At 33.7% G+C, this 24,976-nt stretch overlaps 1 protein-coding gene across 36 annotated transcripts in view; it reads left to right on the top strand.

The window, feature by feature from the left end:
• The window catches only part of shot (dystonin-like protein short stop), a 733,882-nt gene that overhangs the window by 665,604 nt on the left and 43,302 nt on the right, over positions 1–24,976 (top strand). For 29 of the 36 annotated variants that reach the window (XM_072531672.1, XM_072531664.1, XM_072531657.1 and 26 more), the window contains one exon: positions 12,660–12,817. The exons of 1 other annotated variant lie outside the window; for it this stretch is intronic. In XM_072531672.1, the coding sequence (XP_072387773.1) occupies positions 12,660–12,817 (158 nt within the window). Of the gene's footprint in view, positions 1–12,659; positions 12,818–23,848; positions 23,995–24,976 lie in introns of all 36 variants that reach the window. 6 more of the 36 variants (XM_072531671.1, XM_072531666.1, XM_072531659.1 and 3 more) reach the window with 1 other exon arrangement.

The raw sequence follows: 24,976 nt of genomic DNA, 5'->3' as shown, positions 1-24,976 counted from the left end.
CTTGTTCTAGGATTTTCCGCCATTCTGTTTTGTTCCTTGCTTTGTTTTTCCAGTTGGTAATCTTAAGTGTTTTCAGATCTTGTTCCACTTGTTCCATGTATCTAAGTTTGGGTCTTCCCTTTGACCTTCTTCCTACTGGTGTTTGCCTCATAATACGTTTTGGTGTTTCAGTCTCCAACATTCGTTCAACATGGCCCATCCAGCGCAGACGTCCGATCTTTATGGATGTTATGATCTCGGGTTCATTGTATGCTGTGTACAGTTCAAAGTTATATCTTCTGCGCCATATGTCATTTTCCTTTACCCCCTTATATATGTGTCTAAGGATTTTTCGTTCAAATGTGCCTAATAGGTTTTCATCGCTTTTCGATAGTGTCCATGTCTCTGATCCATATACAAGGACCGGTTTTATCAGGGTCTTGTATATTTTGCATTTGGTTTTTCTTGTGATGTTGTTAGATCTTAGATGTTTAATTAGTCCATTATATGTTTTATTACCGATATGTATTCTTCTCTTAACTTCTTCACTGACATTGTTATCTGCGGTAACTAGTGAACCTAGGTATGTAAAATTTTTCACGCTTTCAATGTTATAGTCTCCTATTGTCAGATTCTGTAGGTTTCTTTGGCCTGTCGATTTACTGGCCTTCGTGTATTTGGTTTTTATTTCATTAATGTTTAGGCCACTGTTTTGTGCCGCTCTTTCTATCGCATTAAATGCTTCTATCATCTCTCTTTCGCTTCTGGCTATGATATCAACATCATCTGCAAATGCCAATATTTGTACACTTTTTGTTATTATTGTTCCTCTGGTGTTGACTTTTGACTCCCTAATTATTTTCTCTAATGTGATGTTGAATAGAATACAGGATAGGGCATCTCCCTGTCGTAGGCCCGTTCTCACATGAATTGTATCTGTTAGTTCGTTTTGAATTCGAATTTTGCTTTGTACTTTAAGTGTTTCTTTTATGATATCAATGAGTTGAGTTGGAATTATACTCTTTCAGTGCATGAATCAGAAATTCTCGATGGATACTATCACAGGCACTCTCAAAGTCAATGAAAAGATGATGTGTGTCTATATTAAATTCACTAGTCTTTTCCAAGATTTGCCTCAAGACGAAGATCTGATCTATTGTGGACTTCTGCCTGCGGAAACAACATTGATATCCCCCAACTATTTGTTCCGCATATGGTCTCAATCGGTCATACACAATATTTGACAGTATTTTATATGCCACAGTCAGTAGCGTTATTGCCCGGTAGTTTTTACATTGAAGCTGATCTCCCTTTTTATGTAGTGGAATAATTACTCCGGTATTCCAGTCTTGTAGCAGTTGTTTATTATTCCATATGTTCACTATTAGTTCGTGTATCGCATTCAATAGGGAGTCTCCACCTTCCTTTATTAATTCTGCGCTAATATTGTCTAATCCAGGTGACTTGTTGTTTTTCAGTCTGGTAACTGCTTCTTGCATTTCAGCCACTGAAGGTGGGGTTGTTTCTCTGGTATCCGTTTGATCCAGTATAATTCCATCATATAGTGGATCTTCGTTTTTTTCAAACTTTTCTTTGAAGAATTCTGTCCATCTTTGTAGTATTTCACTCTGTTGAGTTACTATATCTCCTTCTTTGCCTCTACACATCATTGTTCTTGGTTTAAATTCTTTTCTACTCAACTTCTACTAAAATTAAAATATTGTAGGTTGAGTTTAATATGAGTGGGTGCTTAACCACCCTTTCATTCGACCTTTTATTATTATTATTGTAATTAAACTAGATCGAATTCTGTTCTTTTCTGTTTTTCATCTGTATTGATAGATTTTCTAAACCTTCCTTTGGATTGTTTTGGTTGTTTCACAGTTCCAACCTTTCCTTCAGACATAAGCTTATTTCCATCATATCATCAATACTTTTGGGACGTCTTTGTATTCAAATATTTTAAATACATTAAGTATTTTTTCGTTTATATATAAGACAAATTTAATCGCACCATTTTAGAAATGTTCTTTGGTTAGCTACGTGGCCCAGTGATATTTAGCTGATTATTTGCTAGTGAGGGGGTGGAAATTCCAAATTAAAAATTGTTTGGTATTACCATTACATCCTATATTAGTCTTAGCCATTAAGAAGAACAATTAGCCTTGAAAAATTCATCCGAATTGGGATTTGTTTCTTATATAATCTATTTTTTATTATTTTAGAAATATTTGTAGTCATTTAGTAGAAATTTCAACCATTTTTTATGAGAAATAATTTATTTCGTGACTTTTATCCTAAAATAATAAGTTTATTTAGTTCTGCTGTTGTAGTCTATAATAGTAGGAAATAATAAACTATACGCCTATAATAAACTGTAAATACGCGTAAGAAACGGTCATGTGTCAGTAATTTGTTACTCACTCTCTCTTGGTACCATCTAAAGTTTAAAACTTTTCTTGCATTTACACTTGTATCGAAGATTTTTTTGTATTGTAATTTTGTTAGTCAACCAAATATTTGTTGGTCTTCCAGTTTTAATTTTTTCCCTGCAAGACTGCATGGCTGTGGAATCCTTATATTATGTGGCATTCTTTCTATATATCCGTTAACGATTTAGTTGTGCTGTGGAGTTGGCCCAACTGGGGTTTAGATCATCATTTTCACCAAAATAGACAGATATTACTTTTCAATTTTAATACAAACTTTTAACGCGTTTACAATTGGGATAGGACGCGGTTTGCGACCTCACATAACGACTGTCAGCAGAATGTTCCGAATTAATGGGCGATTGAACTCTTTTAAATATATTATGGTCTTCAAGGTCTGCTTATACATGAAATAAAATAATATGTTTAATATAATTATTCTACTAATATCACGTTCGCGAGATTGGCCTAATTTCAAACAGAAACGTAAGTAAGCAATATAATTAAAACTCCCATACGAATTATTAAATAACTTTGGGTTTGTTTCCCTTATCTTACAGTGCTCTTTCTATGTCAGGCATTGCTAAATACTACAAATTTGTTATCTCATGTATTGGGTAATATCTTATTTTCATTACGTATTGTTTATACGAAATATGTCTTAGAATCTTATATGGGAATAATACCAAATAAATTGGGAAAATAAAGAAATTATTGACACAAACTTCTTATCTTAAAACGGTAACTTAGTTATCGTTACCATTTTTTTACTGTAATAGTATGTCCATAGCAGATTTTAAAACAAGTCATAGCGTTTAAGAGGTCATGAACTTTCTAACTTTAAGAAATATCTAAACTTCCTTAGTTCAATATATGATAAGAATAGTCTTTTATAAATTGTTTTGATCTGTTGGCAACACGAAAACTATGCACAATACAAACATGCAAGCAATGTGACTAATTCATTATCATTCATTCATATACATACCAGCTGTGATCAGTTACTGTACCAATCTAGGCGGCTAAATAGCTCTAGTCGCTTATAAACGTCTTAAGAAATTTTAAGTAAAGTAAAACTCGATGTGTACAAGCTTTTACATATATAACAGTATAAAAATATGAATATTTTTTTGTAAAAAAACATTAGGACAGAGGAATATGTTTGTCATTGGAGTTTTCTTACCGCCCCCGATTTTAAAAACACGAATGTTATATATTTTTTTGTTGTTTGTAAAGTTTTACGTGTAACATCACAAATTGTTTGTTTTACTGTAAACTAGAGGGTTGCAAAGACAATTCAGGAACACGAAGAACTTTTTTGTCCATTATTGTAAATATGTATATCCTATGTATCAAGATATTTTTTGCGTAGTAACTCTTTTGTCTTGTATAGTGTGTGTATTGTGTATTAAATACCGTGTTAGTAAGTAAAGTTGACTGCATTCTCTTTACAAAGAGCTATTATACACGAGAGATGGCGACAGCAGGGAAGAGTAGCCCGGACATGAGTAACAGTATATATAGGTTTTTGTCGATATTGCAATGCATTCTGTATGCGTTATATGGACATGACTTCTGGAATTGAGGTTACTCTCATTTTTTGTACCTATCATACTTCTTAAAACCGTATTTTGTTGTTCTCATCAACTTTTTTGTCTCCTCCATTTTTGTTGACTATCTTTGTTGACATATTTGGATTTTACTATGAGTCCATATATTTAATATTCCATAATATATCTGAATAATCCCGATATTTAAATAATTCTTTGTTAATGACTATTATCCATTCCAGCCTTTAAAGAAGATTAAGTTGTTACTTATTACTATTATATCTTCAATTTACAATGATACGCTGTCATTATGTCTATTCTGATTCTTCTTTCTCGGTTTTTGTTTCAATGTTATTTATTCCCTACCTTGCTCTATCTTTGATTTCTTGTAGGTTGTAGATAAAGAGGTCGTTCGACGCTGTGACCTAGATCTTGTTCCAGAAAGAAAAGATCGTTAATAACAAAAGATATCAGCAAAAAATTTTATTTACAAAGTCACAGTACCTTAGACTATTTTTCAATGTAGTTGGCGTGGTTGTTAAGGCATTTATTGGATCGTGGAATCAGTTTTTCAATGCCGCTGTTGTAGTCATCTACCGACAAATGCCTGAGCCAGGATATGACTTCATCTTTGAGCTCTTCTTCGTTTCCAAACCCCTTTCCAGCAAAGAATTCCTTCAGTTTCTGGGACAGTTGTTAATCGAAAGCATTGTCGCGAATCAGAAAGACTTTCATTGACATACCACGTCGTTTATTCTGTTTCGTCTTTGAAGTGTTTCGCAATAGGCTTTAGAATTTATTGTTTTACACCTAGACATAGACTCTACGTGTATTAAACCCTTACATTTAAAATCGCACTGCGTATTTCACATTTGGCGGGATTTTCAATGGGTGTCGCCATTTCAAAATGTTATTGAACAAAGACGCATGACCACACACTAACGAGACTTGGCTCACACTGATGCGACAGACAAAGGTAACTGGCGCACACGAAATTGCGGCGGTGGAGGCTTTACTTTCTGAACGACCCACATATGATAGTGGCTTGAGAAAGATTTTAGCGTATCTTTTTGGTTGATGTACTCTTTCCATCATTAAGCTCATGAATTTGTCTATTGCTGGAAGTAAGCCTCCCATGAACAATTGTATATCGCTCTATCTTGTTGACTTTGTATCTAGTTTCTGTTCATGCGTCGCAAATCTTGATTAAAGATGGCAATAAGATGGCCTTGATTCCACAGATCTGGCGCTCATTCTCGCCCGTTGGACTTTTTTCTGTCATTACTGGGCTTTATTACGTTTTTTTTTTTTTGTTTTTGGTCCCTGAGAAATTAGACAATGATGCTCACTCCTGGCCGAGCCCCGCCTGCTGGGAGAAATCTAATGAAATCGGGATGTCATTTGGTACACGGAGTTGTGCCGTTCTTAACTTCCACTTAGTCGAGCTCATTTCCACTAACCGTGGCTTCACCACCAAAATGTCTCACGGTTCCCGGAGAGAATCTTATATTTCCTATTTGGCGTAAATTTTCCTATTTCTTCTTTAATTTCCAGTAACTTATTCATTAGTTTTATTTCGGGTGTTTCCAATAATATTCTTGTTGTGTTTTCTTCTGTTCTTGTTTCCTTGGTGTATACCAAGATCCGCTTTTTAATAATTTTATATATCCTTGCGTTTTGGGTCTGTCGTTAGTGGTTTTATTTTATCGCATAGTAACAACACAAAAATCAATTCATATAAATGAAAATTTCAGAAATTATAGTTAGGTTGGCGCTCATGAATGTTAAAAATTCTTCACAACGAAGTCAGGGCCGACAACCCGCTGAACTACTGAGCCCACCAATGTAACAATACATTGTTTGATGTTACCTGTTTATGATTTTGTTTTCAATTCAATGGATAACGAGCTCAGCGACTCTCTTGATTAATCTTCTCTTGTCTGATTCACAAGATATTATACTTTCAATAGTTTTTTACATGAAAAGTTGTTCTTAAATGAGTATTTTACACTCGTATGTTAGTATTCTCTATAAGGAATAATGTGTGTTTTTGCAGATTCTAGGATTCTGTAAGGAATTATGAGGTTTCAGAATGGAGTTTTTCGAAAGCTCTTTGATTTCTGTAGGATCTTAGTTTTTTCAATCTCTTATTATTTCCATTACACAAAAGATTGAAAAAACTAATTGTAAATAAGAAATAGTGCGCTTAATATTTGTTCGACATCTACCTAGTTAAAACGTCTTTTTTGACTATAGATAGTTGTTATATTATGAAACATTTTTAGTAAAATGAAATATTTAGGTTATATGTATAAGCTTTGTACACATCTACTTACTGAACATATGATTTCTAACAGCTTTTAATATTCACCATGTACACAATTACTAATTCGGTTTTTTTGTTCTTCCCTTTTATCCTTAATTGAAATCTCCCTAAAAATTGTTATTTTAATTTTATTATGATATTTTGGCATTCACGTTATTTTTGGGCTTAAATGTTATTTATTTCGATCGAACGAAACATTGAAAACATTTAGTTTCGTTAGTTTTACCGATACCACATCCCGATATACCCGAACAGCACGAGCCTTGGTGTCCTCTGGGTAAGGAAATAGTGTGCATGGCTTTCTACATACGTAATGCAATTTTTTTGTTAAAATTTATCCCATCAAACACCATAATTTTAAAGGGAGTTGTATCTATGTTATACCAATATGTATCACTACTAGCTCCATTATAAAGGTGAACTGTTAACCAACGTTTGAATCTGTTTCAATCTGTTGAAGGTATTGGAAAATGTGTACACAACGATCCCCCTTCAACGTTAAAAATTGTTGTTAAAAAAAAATTGAAATAATCGATAATTTATGTCGGTTAAATATTGGTGCTATTGCTGAACTTGTATATTGTAAATTGCATAAGGTCGATTGGCCATGATTGGTTGGAGATACATTTGTTATCTGAGCAGGTGCTAACTGAAACTGTTTCACGTATTTATAGCGTTGGCGAACGAACCAGTTGTTCCTGCAGTTACAGCCAATAGATTCGTCCGTTTCTCTACATTTTCGCAGAATTTGCATGTCGCTTTTCCGATAGTATAGAGAAGATATCTAAGTACGAACACCTGTGATTACTTTGAGTCTAGTTTTTTGAAACTCTAAGTGTATTGATATGAAATATACACGGATTCGCAATAGAAAGAGCTTTAAAAAAGCTAATACATATAAAAAATACGGCGGTATAATTGACGAGCTCTTGAAAACAAGTAAGACAGTAATAATAGATTTCTCCATAATAGGAAAATCCCCAAAGACTGGAACAAAGGAGACAAATGGATCTAAAGTATAACATACCTATATCGTTGCTCAGTCAAGTATACAAACTGGTTATGAGAGTTATTAACAATCGGTTGACTTACAAAATGGATAATTACCAACCGGTTGAACAGGCTTTCGCAAAGGATATAGTATATCCTACCATCTGCTGACAATGAGAACACTTAATGATAAAGAAGGTAAGGATAGAGAAGGCAAATGAGTACCAACTACCTGTATTTTAATGACGATGAAAAGGTATTTGATAGTATCGAGCTGTGAGCTATAAAACAAGCTATTAATAGTTGTAGAATAGATTCGAGATAATACAGACAACTAATACATAATATATATGAAAATACATCTATGATAGTACAACTTGGGAAAATACAAATCCCATCCATTAAGAGAGGAGTTAGACGAGGTGACGTAATATCTCCAGCCTAGAATACGTCTACAAAACTACAAATTGGTCAACATAATAATATGACATCAACGTTTTTTTTTGTGGCATAGACTTTCGTCATTCAGCCAGTCTCGAAAGGTTAATTGGCAACAAGTTAAACATCGAAGAACTCACACACAGCTACCAATACTTGGTCCAAAAATGAATATGAAAAAAACAAATAAAAATGCCAAACACAGACGACCCCAGACGGATAACTGGGAAAGATCAAAAACAAAAGTCGAGGATATCACAACAAAAATTGCCAAACTCAAATGGAGCTTCGCAGGTCACACTGTTAGACCAAAAGACCAACGTTGGAACGCCACAATACAACATTGATTCTCTTACAAAGGGGGACTACCAAGAGGAAGATCAGCGATGAGATGGACAGACGACATAAAAAGAATAGAGGGATCAAATTGGAAGTATGTTGCCCAGGATAGAGATCGAAGGGAGGAGTTAGGAAAGGTCTGTATCCAAAAATTGACGATAGAAGGTTAAGAGGAAGAAGAAGAAGAAGAAGAAAAAGTGTACTGATGGCTAGTAGAAGGTTGGAATAATCTATTTGTTTGCCTTTGGCAGGGAATATGTTCCTAGTAGGTTGCAAGTTAATTTTCTTCTCTGCAGACATCTTCAACGATTGGTTCGTAAAAGAGTACTTGCTAGTAGTTCCTCTTGACATATTGTAGGAGTATTTTCGAGTTATATTGGTAGTCTAGTGTTACAACCATTAACCTCTATTCCTACTCCTTCATGTTTTTGTATTCACAAATAAGCAAGGACATCTTTGTGATTTGACCAATTTTGTGTGTTCACACTCGTTTCTGATTACATTGAGTGAGATTTATAAATCCTTTTTTGCAGCTATAATGTCTTGGAGCACGTTCCTGGATTGGGTTGTTTCAACCCTCACAGACACTATATAGAGCGATCCTTCTTACATGTACATGTAGTGGGAAAAGATCTAATTGCTGTGCTAGGGATTTTGTACTTCTTGGAATTGTATTATTTGCTTTTGTTATTGAAACTGTAAGAATGTTATATTGCAATTTTAACAGGCAACGGTGTGTACCAGAATGGTGTCCCAGTTGTCACGCTTGAAAGTATAACATTACTGAGTTTATAAAGGTGAAACTAATGGTCTTAATAGCTTTATGTTCGTTTTGAACAGCCAAAAAAAACGACACGCATTGTGGAAACTAAAACATTCATTCTTCACCAAGACAAAGTACTAAATGGTTTTTCAGTACCTGTCAGACTTGCACTTGCAGGCATGCGACTTACAGACATTACAAAGGAAGAATATTTGAGTCCGTTAAAGCTGCGAAAGATAATGCGACATTCTTCTTGAAGGAGCAAACCGAAGGAGACTTCAAGCACTGTGTCGAACAGTAGGTGATACGCATTGAATGTTGTTGTAGAGATATACTTCGGGTGTATATTAAAGGTGATCCTGAGTTACATGTATGAAACAAAATAAAATGTTTTAGAATATCAATCTCATTCTGTCATAGCAGAACTCTATAATGAGATTTAACAACAATTGTCTATCAATCATTCGGTCTCCCAGGTTGTGTTTTAAAATGGCATTAATATCGTTTTGTCATTGCCAGACCTCGTATATAATTGGAATTAATCACAATTGTATTGTATCTTCCCAAGTCGTATTTTGAATCAACTTTCCAAAACGTGCTAGAACAATCAACAAACGGTAAAATAAACGTCGAATGAGCCAAGAAAAAGATAATGTAACAACTTCTAAACCATCGGAGGATGCTGCTAAACTAACAAGCCTTGGGAGACAAGAATACAGCGATCTAATACTACTCTTAGCAAATGTCCAAGCCTCTTAGGTCCTCCTGTGACATACCAAGCCGGCAGGCTATCTACTACAGTGTTAGAATGGCTTTATACCTTTGCAAATTGTATCTTGCTTCTAGTTTTGACAATAAAAACTTGTTTAGTTAAGGGAATGAAAAAAGACGAGTTAGAACTATAACGTATTGCAACAGAATAAAAGTTGTATCAGGTGTTGGCACTTCTAGAAATATTTTTAATCCATTGTGCACGACTTGGTCTAAATCGCAGGTATAAATCGTTATTGTTGGCAATATTTATCCAGTAAATGTCTCTGAACAAGTGAATTATGTTTTTGATAAGACTATTGTCTGGAAATACTGCTCTAATACATCTCGTAGTCCTACACGATCACATATAAGTTGATATTGATACAAACCGTTGTAAATAAATTATTATTATGAAGTGGTGTTTATGGGATTTCAAATCAATAATACTTAAAGGTATGGGAAAGCTAAAAATTAAACTTTGGTGGCAATTAACCTTATTTTCTTTTAAAGCATGGTTGTGGTTATTAAACACCATCAAAATTTTTATGTTTTTCATTGGTTTTTTTAATTTCTGATTATTTTCTGTATTTAAGTAGGCGTAGTAATTCTACATTTGACTATTATTTTATAATTTTATGCCTTTTTGCAATTCTTGTTTGGTTTTAAGCACATTAAGTAATATTTTTCAACCTATCACTATAAACGAATAAAAAATAAATGTTTTTTATTGACAATTGGTAAATATTAATAGAGTATATATTACTATCTAAACTTCGTTTTTTGTTTTTACGAATCATGATTTTTTTTTATAAAATTTTGTAGGGAATATATATAAAAGTTTAATTATATAAACAGATATTGCCTAGAATTTCAGGCATTAAATAGGTAATTTTAGCAGAGAGTTTCACGTTGGGAGATTATGTATAGAATATAATAGCTAATATCGGCGATCAACACCAATGGTCTCCCAAGTTTTGACGTCCATCTTCCATCTTTTTCGTGGTCCACATTTTCATCTTCTGCCTTGAATTTTACCGTCTAGGAATCTTGACAATTGATCATCATACACTATACTACATGAGCAGCCACCTAATTTTATGAAGCCTATACAGTTACGAGTGTCCATCGACCAAAAAAATTATGGTAGATACTCTCTCCAAACTTTGAGTATCGCAGACGGTTTCACTCTGCGACTTTTTTGGTTCTGAAGCGTTTTCTTCTAACTTTTCCGAATCATTTCACTCGTCAGACAGGAAAATTGGGAGACAAGTTCCGTCAGACAATTCTTTTAATCTGTTCTTATCTGTAAGGGAGTCACTTATTTTTTAGTCTTATTCTGGACCATTTCTTTCTGTTTTATTTCCATGCATTGGGACGTATTGTTGTCAGCCACGGCAGTGTTCTCATATTGTGCCAGGGCTACGATCCTGAGTTCGCGAGCTCTCTTAGGCATCACTTAGGCACACATATTCTCTATGTGCGTGCTTGTGTGTGTGTTAAGAAAAAAATCTTGTGTCAAAGTTAATAATTGTGCCTACACACCTATTCTATTGTCCTATATATCCATTGGACGCCTCTTATACATAGAACGTCGCTTACAGTCATTGGGACGTGTCGTATCGGGAATAGGAAGTTCCCAAACCAATCTGTCCTTTCTGGAGTCCTACTTAGTTTAGAGCTCGTCTTAGATAGCCTCAGACCGTCTAGATATGTGAAAGTTTTTTCTACTTTAACATTCTCTTCTCTAATTTGGTTTTTATCTTATCTGTGTTAATCTTTTTGTCTTCTGGATTTTTTTACAGCAATATCATTTGCAAAATTCATTGTAATTTTTGCATATAATGTACCTTTGAAAGGTGAATATATTTTAAAATGTTATTTACTTTTTTTTTAACTAATTGAAACTCATCCAAATATATCATAAAAAAATCCAATTCTTGTATTTCGTTTTAAAAAAACTTGTGGATTTCTGGAAGACTTCCTGTGCTTCAGAGGGTATCTTAATTCTTCAAGATACTCAATTCATTATTTTTATCTTATTTTAGGATGTACCTAGATGAATACTTTGAACAAAATAATCTTAAAGATAGGGCAGATTATACATACTGTAGTAACATACGTTTGACCTCTTCGATCTTTCACACATTGCGCCCTGAAAGATCTTTTTGTATCTGTCCATCTATGTTTGTGGACAGGCATTATTGACTACTATCAGGTACCTTTTGCATCCAGGCATTACTTCTTCGTTGCGCCGCTAATGCCCGCTCGCTGAACTTTTTTTGGCCTTGCTGAACTTCATCGCGGTTTTGTTTGCTTATTGTTGGTCCATTTTGTCCAACTTGACAGTCACTTCCGACAGAACTGTACCAGGAGAAGACTTTTTTGTCACCTGTTATCCAAAATTGAGCCGTTCATACCTCCCAATCGGTTGTACTAACCTCACATTATTAGTGACCGTGACCAAGCATGAAGTTTCTCTTCACCACGATAAATTTCACGGCTACGGGAGGGGTAGAGACAAAATAAATACAATCCACACTCTATGGCGAAATTTATGGCCGTCTAAAAAGATAGAATAGAAATAAAGCGATATCTGTAACAGTAGATAATAACTTCTTATAACGAAAATATTCTGTTTTATATTTTTAAAGAATATAACAATCTTGAAAAAATGATTTAATCATGAGGTAGAATGGTTGAAACATATTACTTACACATAAAATGCACAAATTAGATCTAAATAGTTGGAGTTTTTGCTTATTTTGTTTTGTTTTTTTTCTCTTCTCCTTTACCACACTATCCTTATCCTCTACCTAACATTATCTTCTTTCATCACTCTAAACATCTTTACACAATCTAACTATAAACTACTCTCTACACTAATTTCACTCTATCTCTCTTTTTCATATCTATACACTATTTTACACTTACTTCTGTTTCTTCTCTTAATTCATATCTTTAACACTCACCATTTTCTTAACTACACACACATTATTTTCGCACCACCGTCATCTATTCATCTGCTCCACTCATTTGAATCCACACACCTACTACCTTCTCCGTATCCTGTTTCTCTCACACACTTGCAACAGCCAAAGGACGCACAAATATAGAGCTGCGCGAGCAATTCATCTTAGCTGACGGGGTTTCGCAAACTATGACGGCGTTCAAGCCCAAAACGTCGGCGTCTAGTCCCACGTCTGGTTCTTCGGCATCTTCACTACGCACACCTCAGGGTCCCATTACGAAGGTATAGCACTTCCAAAGACATTGAAGTTAACGTACCATTGTTACTATGGAAAATAGAAATTAAACAAAGTTATAATTTAAATCAACTACCAAATCATAGTTTAAAATAAAACATAAAGTTACATAATTTTTTAGCTGTTCTTGATTTTAATTTCAGAAGTTTTCTGTTAAAATTAAGGTTTACTTGGCTTCTATTTCACAATAATTAGTATTTGAAATTTTGGAACTAACGGTTCAATATTGATTTCATAGTAACAAAGGTATGAATAATCTTTACGGTTATGGTTTTGGGTTTAGATTTTAGGCTAAATCAAAGAAATACAGCTTGAGTAACGACTACAATATTCTATAAAATTAATAGTTTGTTTTTTTTTTAGAAAGATTTCGATTTTCTTCAATGTTTACCTAAATTGCAGTATCAAAGAGTTTAGAGTTTCGCAGCGGATGTTTTGTAATGATATAATATTTCGTTTGCGAATGTAGCAATTTAGATAGTATTAATGACCGTACGGTAGCGTTAGTAACTTGTAGACATCGGTTCCACATCGTCTTGATATGCCTGGCGCAATCTCAAATGGAAACGAAACTTCAGAAAGAAATAGTTTTTCTCGCATCATTCTCGAAATCGTTTTCAGAAATAAAATGTGAAATTTGTGTAAATAAGGATGGTTTACTGAAAGGGGCAAATAATTATGATGATGCTCACTTTCAAAACACCCATTTTAGGGAAATCAACCAACTCTTGGCAAATGATTGGTTTCTTTGGTAAAATCCACAAGGAATCTAAGTTCCTTGGTAACTCTTATCTCTAATATTTCAAAGTGTTTTTTTTTGTTTTGGCTTTCTTTTGGTTTTTCGCTTTTTATTGTACCTGTCTTCTTGTTCTTTTAGTACCCTGTCCAATTCTCGAAAAAAGCGATCGTATTGGCAATAAGAACTTATTTACGGCAACTCGAAAAATATTAGCGGATGTCTCTTGATACTACTCTCTGAGATTTCGTAGCCAGGTCTTGGGCTTTGAGCTCTTCTTCCAGCGATCTTGCCCTGAATGAGGTTTAAAAGGTTATACTTCTCTGGATGTCTCATCCATTGTGCCTGTAGATTTTCACATATAACACAGAAGAAAGAAATACCACAATTAGCTAAGCTCACAAAAGATAACCGAAAATTATAATCTGAAAAAGTTCCAACCTAGAAAGACAGCAGAGTTAGAAAACTAGTTTGTAAATTTACAAATGACACAAACATGCTCCGGATTGAACACATATTTAGTCAGGTAAAGGAGGTACAGAAAGTTGTGAAATATAAAAAAAACCACAAGGAAAATGAAATTCCTGTAGTTATGAACCACGATACCATGAATCACAAAAGTTTTATTTAAAAATCCTTTATAAAATGTACCTATATAATTAAAAAGTTCCTTTCGGGTTACATTACAGAACGTTCTCGGACTAAAAGGTTCATCATCAGTGTATTATTACCAGGTGTACATGAATCAAGGCATTAAATATCTGGTTAAAATCCCTTAACATTTATTGTGTCACATTTTTGTTGAATAGGACGTCGTTTACAAGAATCTTCCTGTTGGATGGAAAGAAAGGCTTTTCTTTCCAAAAAAAATATTAAACGTGTGAAAATCTTTTTAAAGGAAATAATTCTACAACTGTGTTCCTGTAAACTTATACCTTCTATCACTCTGGCTGATGTATTTCCTTCAAGAAGTTTTTGGGATTAGAATTGGACCAAAACACTACAAAATAACGTACAACTGTGTCTCACTCAAGCTGCAAATTGGTCTGAAATGACCAGGGAACACCAAATGACAATTCCTTGGAAGTTGGACACTGGATTCGGGCCTCGGATTATCCTGGATGACAAAAAACTGCATTCAAAGCTTGGCCTCTCAAACGCTCCTGCTTGAAACCATGTGGACCTCTCAAATTGTTCTAAAATTGTCACATTGCATTTGATTAGATTCACTTCTCCACAAAAAAATTTGCCGGCTTTTGAAGACTACACCCACAAGCTATTTCTTCCGAATTTCAATCCCAACTTTCACTTAAACTTCACATTTAACTGCTACTATTACTTTACACTGTATTTTCATGACAAAAACGAATAACGAATAGGTACACATTACGAATTTCAAGAATAATCCGGACTCAAACAATAAAACCAAACGCTTTGGCGATCTATCGTAGAGTGACATCATTCGCCCAATCCGGTATAAACAAAAGCATAAACGGAAATATTCCTGTTTATTTGACGCGCAAAATATCCTAAAGCGGCTTCACGATAAAAGAAATACCAAGGAAATACGCATCTGTGTTATATAAACAAACTTAAAATGTTTATATTATCAATCTCACTGACGCAAAAAGATTGAAAGTATTTTTCGGTGTTTTAATACATACATGGCGATTTGAAATGCTACAACTTTTTAGTCCGAAAACGTTCTGTGATGTAGGTCGAAAGGATCTTTTTAATTATATACCTTTTAAAATGGGTTTTAAATAAAACTTTCATTAAAAAAAAAGACGGAGAAAGGGGAAAAGGTGTAACGATAAAAAAGCTCAACCAAGACAAAGAGTGACTTACGGTGGTAATAAGCCGACGTTGGGCGCCAATGTGTAATAATTTAACTACCCCAAGAAAGTTGGTCGTCTTATCTTAAATACAAAACTGAAAAATGAGTTTGGCAAGGACAGGTAAAACAGGATATTACGTAATCATATTTATTGCTCATAAAAAAAAAATAAAAGAAATTTTAATATTAACAAAGAAGTTATTATTATCCTGTCTAAAGTTTTACAAAAATTTGAAATTGATACGTATGGCTTCATGTAGTTGATGGCTTCAGATGCTGTTTGGATGGGTTGTAGTTGAATGAGTGAATTGCAAGTTTTACATGATAGCTTCACCCAACAAAGGGGAAAAAGAAAAATGTATTATGACCAAAAAACTAAAATGAGAAACCTTGTGTCAGCAACTGCATAAAATTTCAAACATTTCCTTACCAGAAGATTAAGATACATATAAAAAAAGCAGATGGCAAGGATTAAATGAATACAGTACAATAATTATGAAACAAATTACTTAAATTATATTAAAGATTCTAGCTGCATATAGGCTTAATGCATTGAAAAATACATGTAGCTTGGAAGTTATATATACAAACAATGTCAAAAAGAATATTCATAAGTTATAAAAATTATCGACTATAAATATGAAAGGATATTAAAATGTTCTTACCCCAGAAGAGATGTAAATAATATATATGAATTTCGAAACTACAGCGTCTGCTCAAGTAGACAAAAGATGCAGAAAAAACATTGCCACAAGAATTGCCAACTGACAAATATTTTGTATCAATTTGTGAGTAGGGCCCAGACATCATAGGCATTTTATATATGTGCATGGCGTAGAATAGACTGGAGTAGAATACGAGAAATAGACAGTTGGGCGCCAACTATTTTTAGAATTAAAATAGTAAAATAAATAGAAAGTAAACAAATGAATAAAAGCAACAGAAATTGGAACAAAATTATATGAAGAAAACTAACAAACATGTGATGTTTATAACTTTACTCTATTCAAGCACATAGCTTCGATAAACCATTTCACTTCCCTGTCTGTATGCGTCACATATTCACAAAATCAAAAACAGTCACCTTTTCAATATTACGAAAGACATACATTTTGTTGTGGACATTGTATCGGTTTCTTTCTTTCTCTTTTGCTCTTTCACGAGCTTCTCTTATTATGTTTATTAAGTGTCAGTAAATAAAAAAAGTGATGGTACGGATATGTGTTAATCTCGTTAGTCGCTAAGAACTCATTAAAGACTATTGATCCATCTTTATTGATGTTGAACACTCTTTTTAATTTTAAATTTTGCCAAGTGCTTATCAAATTTAACTTGTACATGTCTCTGTTATTAAATATGTTTGTATATTACTTGGTCGACCCTCTTCCTATAGATTTAAGTACTCCACTATGGCTAAAGTGGTTTCGTATTGAAGATACGAGTCCATTGCGAACCCTAATAATGTCAACACTGTTTTGTTTTCATCGTAAATTAAAATATTCATAAATCAAACTAAATATATAGATTTTTTTTAAGTTTTTAGTAAAGTGAAAATAGAAATACTGTTCAAACAATTTTAATTACTTTTATGTGATTGTAGACTTTGATCATAGCTGTATTTCTTTGACACTTTTACATACAAATCAAGTACTTTTAGTGACATGCTTTATGTAGTTTATATAAGCATGTAGTATAAAAAGGTAAGGAATAGCATGCTTTGTTCTATTTGCACGGATTCACCAATGACCTGTCGCTCATGTGGGTAAGTAGGTTTCTTAATTTTATATGTACCATTATTGTTTTGTTTCTCAAACGTTTGGATGTCTTACTTCGGTACTTCTGTCTAGTATGTCGTTGTCATTTTAGTGATAATCTTTATTTATTGATCAAAAGGGGATCTAGAGATATATAAGCAACCTGTTTCAAATCTTTTTGAGTTTGTTAGTATATATTATAGATAAAATGAATAAATTATGTCAAATGACAACGCTATGCTAGACTGAATCATTATTTAAGGACTGTATAAATGAAAGACTGGATTTGTGTAATGTTTTTAACCAATTGTATGTTTAATTTGAACGAAATTTAAAAAATGGTGGGACATTTCATTTTGTGGTAGGTATGGTGTATGTCATTAATAGGTATCTAAAATGAATTGATCGAAGTTAAGTAATTTCTGTGAACTATTTAATGACTACAGAATAAAATAAACGGAAAAATTATAAACATTATTTAAATTAGATTTAATAATCAATAGATCTTTAGATAATAATGATATACTTTAAAGATTTTCTCAATTTTAATGATTGTAGCTCTATTTGTCATAGTGTTCGTTCCGGACTATGTTCAATGTATGTTCTATTTTTTTCTTTTTGCGTCATTTGAATATTCAATAGATCTGCTCATATTGATTGAGCGCTCACATATTTTTAGCTGACTCTTGTTTCCCTTTGGTAGTGTCTATATCGTTACATCGTTGTAGATGATAGTTAAAGTATCAGACAAATAACATTCTTTCTTCTGTTAAGCTTTTTATTTTGTTTTTGGAAATCCCTGGCATTCCATAGAATGATTTTATTATTTGTTTTGAAGCAGTGCTTGTTATCTGGTGTACTGGTGTTCTAAATTTGGCAAACAAATACCTTGAAGATATATACACTATATTCGGTCGTTTCCACTGCATCTTCGCAGAATCTGCTCCTTGCTGTGCCCACTTTGTTCATTGTACTGCGATATATGAGTGAACAGCACCTAGTGATTTTTTCCTGGATTCTGGTATAGCTCCAGTGGATGGCTACCATATGTTTTGCAGTCACTTGGTAGTCTCTAAAAAGTGTTTGTCACCTGCGATCTAATGCCTCGTTATCATGCAAGATATAGTTGACTGTGTTAGGTTCTCTGCTATTGAGTCTGCAGCTTGAGTCTTAATGAAACAGTCCCATTGTATGCAGGTGTTCCTTAACTGGCGAACGTCCAGTCAGAAGATCTGTTATGACTCTGAGCTGATCCCTGCTTGTTCCAATATCTAGTGATTATTTATGAGTTGTTTTCTAAACCTCTTAGGATTCTTGCGTAGCCAGCAAGAATGTGCCAGGTTACGCCAGGCAGCGTAACCTGGAACATTTTCCCAATAGGCTTCACTCAGTTTCTCTTTTTCGCGCATCTTTTACGATGAGGCTTTTTGGGATACTGTAGAATGGTTCTAACCCAATAAAAGAAATACTAGCTCGTTCTTTAATGTAATTAAAAGCATTCTAGTTACCAGAAATTTTTATACCAGCTGCTTAAGGGGTTAATTGCAGTTCCAAGTAAATCTAGGCCAAGTTAAATTTGTACAGAGTTGAAGACAAAGCTATTAGTGCTGTATTTCTGTTTGAGAAGATGTTGTCCCCTCATATTTTCTCTCGTTTATTGCTAAATAGGGAGACGGAATACCTAATAATAATTCTTTATTTATTGCTGAGTGGTAGGTTATGCTCCAGTAAGGCATACGCCTTGTTATTCTTTTTGTTTTACAATTAGTAACTTTAGAATTGTCAACAAACAAGCGATCATTAGTACGTGTTAGTAATTGTTTATAATTTCAGTCCTAAATATTTCTGTGAACTATTATGGCTCTATTGAAATTGATTTGTAAATATAGATCAAAAATTAGTAAAACATTTTAATGAGAGGTACATAAGTTTATTTATAATGTAGTTATCAAAAGTTGCATGAAATACTTTTTTTGTACGCCCTTATATTGAAAACCCTATATGTTTAAGAGTGTCTTTATTAGAGTTTTTAATTATTTACTTTTAACAACTGACGGTTTGTTTGATGTCGGGAAATACATGAATATTGTTAAGCTGTTTTGAGTTTGTTTTAGCGTATTTTTATTTAGAGTATCACCTTTTTAAACATTTTTTTCACCATCTCGCACATCACACACTTAAGTTTCGATCGTTTTCGCTTTCACGTTTTCTGTTTTACACATTTTTTTCTACTTGTTATACATTTTTTCTGTTTTATCCCCATGTATATTTGTTAATTCAGTGTTTAAAAATATAAATAAGAAATATTGAAGTGCATTTATTAAAAATGGCATTTTGTGGTTATGTGGGCATGCGTAGATCGGTATAATTCTGTATTGTATCACTTTGAACTACCTGATACAGTGTACTTGTGACGTCACCAGCACGTCCATCAAAAATTAGTTGTAGCGGGGTCAAAGTTCCCTCAAGTGTCTACCCTTCTACCTAAGGTTGTTTCAGAGTTTCAGACACGTCCAGTAGTTTAGTCGAGTTGTCCAGTAATTTAGTACTGAACACATTTATTTTGGTCGAACTGAATACAACAGGTGAGTAAGTAGAATTCTATTCTACTTTCTTGGTACAGTAGGCTTCTAGCGACACATTTTTAATTAACTAGAAGGCTCACTAAATATTGGCAATGTATAAACGACAGCTGTGTTCGACTGGATTCTCTACTAATTTACTCGACTTATATCAACAATAGGCTCACTCACTTCAATTAGGTTACTCTACTAAAGCAAGCTATGTCTGAACTTAATGTACGTTTATTCTAAATATCTTATCTATAGGGACACGTAGGTTCCCATAACCACAGAATCACACTATCAAAAAACTAGTTTTCTTTGTTTATAATATATATATATATATATATATATATATATATATATATATATATATATATATATATATATATATATATATATATATATATGGTATCACCGTAAATAGTTTTGAAACACAAAAGTATTTTTAAATTAGCGAATTTTAGAAAAAGTTTCACTTTTACTCTTTCTGCGGAAGGTTGTCTACAAACTTTTTTCCCAAAAATTGCCAATTTTGGAGCTTGTTTTATATCGATTTGAGATCAATTATCGTATGCAAAATATTTTCTAAGGAATCTAGGGACCTATCAAAATTAAGCAATTGTGGAAGGGTTTAAAATATATTCGTACTTATAGATACAGTAAACATAATCTTTACTCAAGGTTAAAGTTTATGTGAAATGAAAGTCTTCAATTAGTGGATCAATTCAGTTTTTTTATGCGATTTAAATATTGAAAATGCAAGAAGTATTTGAGAATTTTAGGCCTCTATCAGATGGTCGGACATAGTTATCTAAAAATCCTTACGAAGTATTTTTGGATAAAATAATAAAGGCAAATCTTTATAAAATCGTAATTTGCAGTTTTTTGTATAAAAACAATTTGTGGACATCCGGTACTTCTTTCATGATAATAAGATATATTAGCAAGGCACATTTTTCTTTGGTATAGTATGTATTTAAAAAAGTTTTTAAAATTTGTAATTTTAAAAATGTTTCACAATTTTGAATCATATCTAAATTGTATTTATATTTTGTCATATATTGTCGACTTGCTAGTAGTATCTTTTATAGTTTTTCTTGCTGGGTTAATTAGAATTGCTGTAATTTTGGAAGAGCAATAAATACATTTAAAATAAAGTTTAACAAAAATTTTAGAAAAAAAAACTGCAATATTCTGTTTTTATTCCAACCACTCACTGGGTACTAGTAGTTTGAAAATTATTATTAAATAATTATTAATACTTCCATAATAGGTGAATATCTAATTTTAAGGTTCTTGAAACGTCGCTATTACTAAGGTTTATATACATGTATATTTTTCCAGTGAGATTTATTTTGGAGTCGCCTTTTTTCCATTGACGGACCGTGTATTTAGACACTCTCACGGTGAGCTCTAAGCCAAAGTATTTTATAATCGATCATCAGCTCTTTCATTTTTGTGTATTCCTCTGGATCACCTAGAACCCATACCAATATGGTACTGTTATGTTCCACCAGTTTGTTGAGTTCTTTTCGGCATTGCCACACTAGTCTAGAGTCCACTTTTAAGAGTCTCCATAGCAGCTTGACTATTTCCCCATTGCCATCACTACTAATTATTCCTATAACCGACCCTTCTTAGTTTTAGGCTCATCTATGTACACTGCAGCCTGGGTTGTGTGCTTCCTCTACCCCATCTCTCTTGTGAGCAGATGGCCACGTACCTAGGTACCATATGGTCAGATGTCATCATCCATGCGGTGTCCCCGATTTCATTTATGTTGACAATGTCTTATATTATAAAGGAGATCCATCAGGAGCATCCATTACTGCTGTTAATGTGCCCCTCAGAGCCTCTGTGATTCCAAGGCAAGAAAGTCTTTGCACCTTGCTTAATTTGAGGATGGCACCTTTTTACTGCAATTTTGGCCATCATACCAACGAGGCATATATAATTGTTGGTTTTACCACCGTGTTATAAATGCAATATAATGGGTCTGGTTTTAAACCTCACATTTTTCCATGAGTGCAGTGCATTTAGTAATCACTCGTTTGATTATTTTTCCTATCTGCACCAGATTTAGATTTGTACAATGCTATAGTCCTCTGTGACATCGGATGGATGAAAATTTGTTGTATTGCTCTATTCTAATAAGCTCTCTAGCAGACCAAAACTTTTGAAACCTGAACTTTCTTCATACTGGTTTTATTCTTTACATTTATAAGTTTTACTACACAATAGAATTTGCTTGACTATGTCCCGGAATAGGATAGCAGGTGTTCACACAATGGTGCATGGCTCATTGTTGCTCAACGAAGCACTTATGATGAACGTTGAATTAATCACCTCCGCTACAGTTTAATTGTATAAAACAATGAGCCAGTGTGAGGACACCACTGACCAAACTAGCTACGATTTCTTTGAAACATGCCCAACAAACCTACACGAACAATGGCTTGCTAGCAGTAATCCGCTATGATGCGGCATTGCCACGGGTTCTTAGTAGCGGTGGCCTGTATTGGGTTAGCGTATAAGCCACTGTGTGCTAAGGCCTTTAGAATGCGAAATAAGTTTAGCCTTCTCATTTCAGAAGCACAATTTTTTGTCGTAACAACAGCGACGGCTCTCACTGTTTGTTTTATCCATCTTTTTGAGATGATAATTTACATGAAATGTCAAGATACTAGTGACCAATTTAATATTTTCTTTTATTCGTTTTGATGTGGCAGTTGGAGAACCCATGGTCTCAGACTTTGTAATAACCTTTGTTATGGATGAAATTTAAATTTTGTATCACTATTATGATTACAGTACTGTAAAAATGGTTTATATAAAGTACGAAACAATTTTATTTTTAGCTGATTGGATATGTTTGTTGTAAATTCGAATCTATTCTTGCTATCTACGTTTCATATGTCATATGACAATTGACATACGACAGATAACCTCACAGGTTTTGCTAAAGCAGATTTTTGCCATTATTTGTAGTTTTTAATGGATCTTGTCTGTTGATCTGCGATTTGTACTCGTTGTCTTTATCATTTAGGTACGATAAACCTGAGCTTCGTATTGAGATATTTTGTGTTGAAACATGGCTTTAGCGTGATATTTTAGCCCTACTCTTTCAAATGTGTCATATCAAACTCCTTCTGAAGTTTTTGTTTTTATATAATTTGCCGCTCGCTTCTTTACATGTTTACCTATTCGATTTGTAGTCGTCTACATTTCTTTTGTATTTCCATGGTATCTACTGAATTACCTGAATATTCCGATAACATTCGAGCTATATCCTGGAGGTTATTATATTACTTTGACTTATAAAATTTTTGTTAAGGAAGAAAAAAGTATAATTGCAGTAGATTTAAAAGTAGTTACTTATATAATTGTTTTAATAAATAATTTAGTATGTATTAACATGATTTTGGTTGAGTTTACCGAAAGTACAAGCTGATTATAGCCGCAAATGTCAAACAATTTCGGTGGAACAAACAATTTCGGTTTAGCAGTGTTAGCATGTGTTTATAATGTATATGCTGTATGCTTCAAATATAAAGAGATAAAGCTTTAGAAAAGTACATTTTGATTATATTATGTTATGAATTCTGCAATTTTTGATTTATATTAAACAAGAATGAGTAAATATTTATTTCTTTGGAGATTAATTGCAGTTAATTATTTTTTTGGCAATTGCCCTTTGATAGATTAGGGGATAGATTTGGCAGTCGTCAAATCAGCAGTTGCCAAATTGCAACAGATGTTTGCAATTAATCTCGAAAAAGACAAATATTTACTCGTTATTGTTTCATATAAACTAAAAATTGTAGAATTCATAAAATAGTATAATAAAAATGTACTTTTTAAAAGCTTTTTCTCTTTATATTTGAAGCATACAACATATGCATTATAAAAACATCCCAGCACTGCCAAACCGAAATATTTTATTTCATGGTTGACATTTGCAGCTATATTCAGCTTGTACTTTGGATAAACTCAACTTATGATTTTGTATAAATTTCTCAGCAATTAAATGTATCTTAAAAAACTTAGCAAGAAGATTTATAATGTATACATATGTCTATCACTATTCTTTTAAAACCTGTCACGTGTGTACTATATTGAATATCTAGCTCACGAACACCTAGCGGAATTGATGCCTATTTTCGATCAAATTCGAGCTAGAGGAGAGTGCGGAAATGCATACCCCTTGCACGTGGGCTCCACCGCTGGCCCCACCTTACACATGGCCCACGTTAATCCTAACACATGCTATTGGGTAAATCACCGACTTTTTTTACTTTTTCTGTGTTGTGTGTGGTTCTTAGACAATTTGTTTCTTTATTTTGTAAGTACAAACGTTTTTTATTTGAGATTAGAAGCAGATAATATAGATAATATAGCATCGAACAGATTTTTGAAGGTGTTTTTCAAAAATAAGTGGTACTGATATGATATAATTTAAAAATTTAAAGTTAATGTGACATTTAATATATTTTGACCTGAGAATGTTATGTTCAACGATGGATTAAAGCAGTTCATTACAGTAGGTTGTTGAATATTCTCTAAGCATCTTTCTCACAGCTACTACAACGTTGGCAAGTACCAAGACACAGTTTGATTAAGCTTGAAACAAAAAACAACACTTTGGGTAAAAAGATGCACTAATATTTTGTTCATATTCTTATATAGTAAGCGCCACGCTAGTAGACACGCGGGTACCTAATCGCTAGACTTATTTGATGTACTGGGCTAAGGCCTGGGGCATATTGATCCCAGCCGAGGCCCAGCCTACGCCGGCGAAATACGTGGACAGTTTTGTGAAGCACGGTTAGAAGCGAGGTACCGCAAACGCAAATTGAACCCACTCTACGACCAGCTCATGCACACGCCGGTCACACGTGGAAAGGTTTGTCATCAATGTACAGTTTTCGTTGGTCGTGGCGTGCGTGTTCCACTCCCACTACCGTTGTTTAGCCTATGGAAGTTTTGTCCCTCTTTTTTCATTTTTCATTTTCAATTAACTTACACATAATCATAACGTCTTCATCTTCCGATTCATAGTCCTGTAAACTGATTGACAAATGCTTCTCGATTGAAGTCATTTTAGCAACCGGCCACGGCCACGGCGACAGCCTACGGATGGGTTCAATATGCGCTGCGCTAGAAAAATAAATGCACGGGTTGCCCGTGGCCTCGGCGTGTGTTGGGCTTTGGCTGGGTTCAATATGCGCCAGGCCTAATCCGACCGGTTCTCACGT

The sequence above is a fragment of the Diabrotica undecimpunctata genome, chromosome 5 (genome assembly GCF_040954645.1).
Source record: "Diabrotica undecimpunctata isolate CICGRU chromosome 5, icDiaUnde3, whole genome shotgun sequence".
Taxonomy (NCBI): Eukaryota; Metazoa; Arthropoda; class Insecta; order Coleoptera; family Chrysomelidae; genus Diabrotica; species Diabrotica undecimpunctata.
The sequence above is the reverse complement of the archived record's forward strand: the minus strand, read 5'-3'. Positions and strand labels throughout refer to the sequence as shown.